The sequence below is a fragment of the Cordyceps javanica genome, chromosome 6 (genome assembly GCF_051103115.1).
Source record: "Cordyceps javanica chromosome 6, complete sequence".
In the NCBI taxonomy this organism is placed as follows: Eukaryota; Fungi; Ascomycota; class Sordariomycetes; order Hypocreales; family Cordycipitaceae; genus Cordyceps; species Cordyceps javanica.
Genome location: NC_139300.1, coordinates 441988 through 447987, shown reverse-complemented (window position 1 = coordinate 447987; position 6000 = coordinate 441988). Strand labels below are relative to the sequence as shown.

The following is a 6000-nucleotide window of genomic DNA, read 5'->3' as shown; positions in this document are numbered from 1 at the left end:
ATAGACTTCTATTATTATAAAGGATTTTATTATATTTATTATAGACTTTAGTTATTTTTAAATAAGAAAATATTCTTAAAAAAAAAGTAAAATTTCTATAGAATTTACTAGAGAGTACTTTTCCTAGTCTTTTATTAATTATTTATATTATTTAGATTTTAGAAAATAGAGCAAGCTATATATATTTAGAAAGTTTATCTTCGAAATAATATATTAAGAATTATTATATATTTCTTCCCTTAGAAGTAGATATAAGAAAGTAAGTTAAAAAAGGTGTATTTTGGTGTAAAAGGGCGGCCCGGATGGGGGGGTGGCCGCAAGTGGGTGGCCGACGTTATGGGCAGGGCACTGAAACCAAGAATAAAAGAAAAAGTCAAGAAGCCGAGTCCTCTCCTCAGACTGCGCCGCCTTGTCCATCTCATATCCACCAGTGGATCGCTGATCCGTGATTGCCGACTACCACGTCATTCCTCCACCAAGAAGCCGAGCCACTATCCGCTTCGACATGCCGTACCCAAAGATTGCGCGCGCAAGCTCAATGCCACGGGCTTAAATTGGTCAAAAGGGTGGTATATTTCCATCCGTACGACTCTTCCTCAAAACAAAGATGTACATATCCTACTACAGTTTTCCCAACACTCACAACCTTGGATCATCTCTTCAATCAAAGGAAAACCTACATGCAATATTGTATCGAGGCAAAAAACTCAAAAATCTTATTTTCAGATTACCATTAGAAATTCTCTATATAAATCAAAAGTTTGGAAACTTGATCGTTGTCGTGGCTGCCGATTCGCTCCACAGTCACCTCTAATCTCTGTGGCGCTTACTTGAAGGCCATGTAGTGAGACGAAAAAATATGCAAAACATAGGCTTTACTTGGCACATTTTGCTGTATTTATTTAATTCAAGTACGTGTATGCTAGAGTGGTGGGGGAGGGGGAGTTTGTATGTGTATTCTTTCATCACCCTGTTAAGATACCGGCTGTTAAACCAATGCGAACATTATAGAGCGCATCACCAATCTCAGTCTGTAGACCCATGGTCCTTGAGATAGAATACGGGTGTTTGATACATATAAAAGTGGCATATAATGCAGAAACTCAGATTCGGGTCGATCGATGGATATGATCGTAATGTCACCCAAGTGCGGCCCGAACCCGTCCAAAAACCAAACATGGCTGTAGAGATGACGTAGATGTACTCGATCAGAATAGGACGCGCCTCCATTTGGGGAAAAAACACACTAAGATTAAGGCGTTAAATGTACAGTCTAATCCTCGTCACCCGTCCCCGTCAGCCCGCTCGCTACCCCAGCCATGCGCCGCCCCAGCAGGTCATCTGTGCTCTTGAGTTTCAGCAAGCTCTTGTTCTGCTTGATTTTGCGCTTCGGCCTCTCCTCGGCCTCCCCGGACCCTCCATCGCCATTCAATCCCTCTTCTTCGCCTTTACCGTCCTCCTTGGTCACGGTCGCGCTCCGGCCCCGCGTCAGCTTGGTCATGCTGATCTCGAGAGGCTTGTCCTCGTCGCCGCTCGATTCCGCCGCCGTCATCGTCGCCGCCGCCGCCTTCCTTTTCCTCCAGTCGTCGTCCTCGTCGGCGTCGTTGCGTGTCGCGCGCCGCGCGCGGGCCTGCCTCTGCCTCCGCCGCCGCGCCGCCTCGTCCGCCTCGACGAACAGCTGGTCGAACCAGTCGGCGCTGCGCTCAAAGTGGCGCCACGACGGCGGGTAGATGCCCGGGAACTGCATGAAGCCGTGCGAGGCGCCCGGGATCAGCACCACCTCGGGCGACGTGTCGTCGGCCTGCGCGTCGTCGGCGTCGGCCGCCGCGTCGGCGAGGAAGCCCGAGCGGGCGGCCTCCTTGGCGCGGCGCAGCCGGCCGGCAAAGATGACGGTGTCGTCGACGAGGGGGTCGCGCTCGCCCGTCATAAAGTACGTCTTGGGAAACTTGGCGAGGAGGTACTCGGGCGCGAGCACGGGGCTCAGCATGTAGTCCTGCGAAAAGTCGGGCCGGTTGTGCTCGCCAATGTAGAGGATGATCATGGCGCGCATCATCTCCGGCGTGAGCACGCGGTCGTTGACGTACGAGATCATGGACGACGTGGCCAGGCGCGTCTTCATCGGCTCCGGGTGGTGGGAGACGGTCGTCGCCGTCGCCGTCGTCGTCGTCGTAGTCGCCACCGGCGATGTCGGCGCGCTGAGGGTCTGCGGGCCGCTGTGCGAGAATTCCGGACGCGAGTCCTGAAGCTTGTCCATCGGGTCGACGACGCGGCCCGAGGCGTCGGACGTGTCCTTGGGCGACGTCTCGTCCTCATCCTCGGAGTGGTACGGCGTGCCGACAACATCCGTGTACTGGCGGCTCTTTTTGCGCACAATGGCGCGGTTCGTCTGGCGGAACTTGCGGTCGCGAATCAGCGACATTTGCTCGTCCGTCATCCAGTTGCCGATATTCATGTCCAGCGCCGGGTAGAAGCACACGAGGCCGTCGGGCGGCGGGAGCGTGCTGCCCCGCGGCGACTTGCGGAACGGCGTGCTGGCCGTCTCGAGGATCATGAGCGTCGCCGCCACGGTGAGGTTGCCGCCGGCGCTGTCGCCCGTAATCACAATCTTGGGAATGGTCTCGCCCGACATGCCGATGCACTTGCCGCGCGTCCGGACCAGCGTGGAGTAGACGTCAAAGACCTCGTTCAGCGCGTAGGGGTACGGGAACTCGGGCGCCTTTTTGTAGTCCAGGCTGAGAATCGGCAGGCCGGATTTGGTTGCCCAGGCAAACAGCTTGTCGTCGTTGCATCGCGGGTCCATGGCGACAAAGCCGCCGCCGGGAACATCCAGTATCAGGCGGGTGTGGCTCACCAAGTCTGCCAGTGGTCCGTCAAAGTACAGCCACGCCGACACGGGCTCCTTGTAGTCGCTGTTGGCCGGTCTCGGTATACGGACCTGTCTCGGCGGCCACTTTGTAAATCGCGGGCGCATCAGGCTCTGCATCACCCTCAGGTACGGCGTGGTCCCTTTGTTCCACGCCACGCGCATGTGCTCGACCGTGATCATGCCCCTCACCTTTCTCACCTTCTCGTCCGCCCTCTCCGCCGCAAAGAGGTAGAAAACGGAAAAGACGACGCTCGCGATATCCCGCGCCCACTTGGTGCGAATCTTCATAGCCGTCCAGAAGCCCGCATCCATGGCCGTCAGCACCCACGTCGCGCGAAAGTAGGTCGTGTCGTACATGTTGGCCATGGGTTCCGGGCTGGCCAGGCCGACGAGCGCGGAGAAGTTGCGCGCCGCGTACATGTAAATCATGGTCAGGACAAAGACCTGCCAGGACGTCAGGCGGCTGCTCAAGAGGCGGGAGATGTGTCGGATGCCCGGGGGCCCGTGGCTGCTGCCCTTGTGGAGGTACAGGCCCCAGAGGGAGAGCACGGCGAGGACCTGGAGGCGTCGCGACTTGGTCGAGGGCCGGCCCAGGACGTGGTCAATCATTGTGGCGAGACTGGCAATGTCGCCGAGTCGAAGCCGGATCGGGGATACGAGTGCTCGAGATTGAATATGCAAATGTAGTTTGAGCCTATGTGCAAAATCTTCTCTTCATCATGTGTTTAGCAGCTGAGACAGTCTGCCGATTTGCCCACGTGTAAATTGTGACGTAGAGCCAGCCACCACGATAGCGTCGTGGGTTAGGGTTCTTGGTGGCAATGCCTGCGAGGTTAATCCTGAGTATGTTTTGAGCGCTGTGAACAAGCACAGTGGAGAGGATGGGCTGGAAAACTATTTTGATGGTATTGAACAAGGAGAAGAAGAGGATTGGAAAACTTTGGCTTGTTTGAAAGCTTGTCCACTCCCTTGGTACAAGTGCCCGCAAACCCTTGGGGCTGGCTTGTGAAAGTCAGTGCCCCGCGTGATGAGAGCAGACACGTTGCCCAAGAATGTACTGTCACTAGTTAGTCTGGCTGTAGCTGCGCCAATCAGATGGGTAGCGGAGCCGTAAATGGGTTGCAAATATCGTAATAGCGTTTCTACTACTCCGTACGGAGTACTCCGTTATTGTGGCCTGTCCGTCCGGGGGACACGCGAGCTATTGGTGCTGACACTTGCTGACATGTGAAAACCCATAACTACCAACTTAACTAATCCGTACAGAGTATCCGTAGATAGACGTGACCATATGCTAGCCGGTGTGTTATCACTACCAAATCGAACGAAACTCCCAAGTAAATGAGCAGTGATGCCAGCACCAGCCTTTTCGGTCTCGGTTCATTTTCGTGATCGTGTTTTGCACTACTTGCGCAGTGTCGACTGAATAATCACGATCGGTCAAGAGTGCAGGCGGACCAACCAAGGCATCTGGGGCAGTAAGCCACCGGTCTGGCCTGCGGCTGTCGAAGATATCATGCTCTCGAGGGGAGTTGTATAACTTATGACAGTTAGCCAAAATTTTCTTGAAATTGACCCTAATAGTTGCTACAAAAGCGCCATGATAGTGGGAATTGGAGCTCCATCATAGTGTCGCTGGTCGCGATGGCAGCCAGGCTGAAACAATGCCAGAACTTGGACAAGAAAATTCGCCAAAACTTATAGCGACCATTACATGCGAAAGGAATATCCGAGACAACACAACTACAAGATTACAAACCGAAACTTCAGGTAGCTGCTCTCTGAGCCGTGTTCCGCAGAGCCAATCCTGGCAAGTACATGCAATTATGATAGTCCGCTAAGCAAATAATGCAACACATGCCCCCAAATCACGTTCAAGCATGTCAAATGTGCACCGGTTTCGCCAAACTGCATGCAGTAACTAGAACGTTGCATTTGCCCAACAAAGAAGACGACTATAATCGTTGATGCAGACGACTGGTTTCTTCCAGGTCGAGGTAGAGATAAACGTATGCGATACTGAGTACACACCTCGCATGATGCATCGGCAATTATCTTTCCGAAGTATGGTGAAGTCATTGGTTTGCTGGCCCATGCTCGGCATACATTGGCCAAGACGCCACAAAGCGCGCAAATCATAACTAGTCAAGTGGCAGGCAGCCTGGACTGTACATGACGGGTAAAGCTGCAAAGAAAAATCAGACAGCTTTTGTATTTCCCCTTTTGGTACATTTTATCACATTTATTAACTATCATTAGCTCGGGTATAGATACATTTGAACGAGTTCTTTGTGCCGAACAGCAGGCCAAGATGAGACTGTGCCGAACTCTTTGTATCGCGCTGATGGTGGTGACGAGATGAAGAGATTACAGTAGGAGTTTTCCTTGGAAACTCTGCAACTCACTGTGCATCTTTCTGCACAATTTCGAAGAGATTTTGTATTTTCTGAAGCTGCGCGGTGGAAAGTCGGAAAGCTCCATACTACGCGGGCTATGAGGTAGTGTCCGCAGGCCAGCAAATATGCCCAGTGTGCCCCCAAAACTTTTCTCAGGAATGCTTCTTCTTGCTCTTATGATTTCTCTGTTTTCGACAATACCGTCACTCGCGGATGTGCGTTTCACCTTTGCATATCCCAGCCAATGGAGGTGGCAAGCATTCAGATCGGGCGTGTGAAGAATTTGTCGAGGGGCGACAGTTGGGACGCAATGCATGCATATGCAATGCAGCCTTCAGCTTTTGTATCAAAACTCCTCGCTATGGACTGGATTTGCGCCATGGCAAAGGTCTGGAGACGGGCCGCATGATGCAGGTGGCCAACCTCGTTATTGTTCAGACCAACTGATGGCGAGGACGGAATGCGACGGGCCCGCGGCGTGCATGATGTACACAGCAGTTTCCGTTTCGAGCAGTGTGGCTGAACTTTTTGATGCATTGATTAAGCTTATTCACTTGCCAAAGCTCACTGCATTTAAAACACTGGCCATCTCCACGGTTTCCTCGCAAGTGCGGAGAGTGAAGGATCTTGATCACAAGCGTCGTTGATCACTACAGTCTATATTGCCATAAACTACTACTTGATAGTACTGCAGGGTACTTTATCATGTCTGGAGTTCGCTACAACTATACTGAATGC

The 6000-nt window shown here is 52.5% G+C and overlaps 1 protein-coding gene across 1 annotated transcript; it reads right to left on the bottom strand.

Annotated features, from left to right (window-relative positions):
- Window positions 1–1273: 1273 nt before the first annotated feature.
- V2A60_008597 (Alpha/Beta hydrolase protein) lies at window positions 1274–3475 on the bottom strand (the record flags this gene model as incomplete). Its single annotated transcript, XM_083259869.1, has 1 exon — window positions 1274–3475. One exon carries the CDS (start codon window positions 3473–3475, stop codon window positions 1274–1276), a length of 2202 nt encoding a protein of 733 aa, XP_083115995.1.
- Between the last annotated feature and the right edge of the window lie 2525 nt (window positions 3476–6000).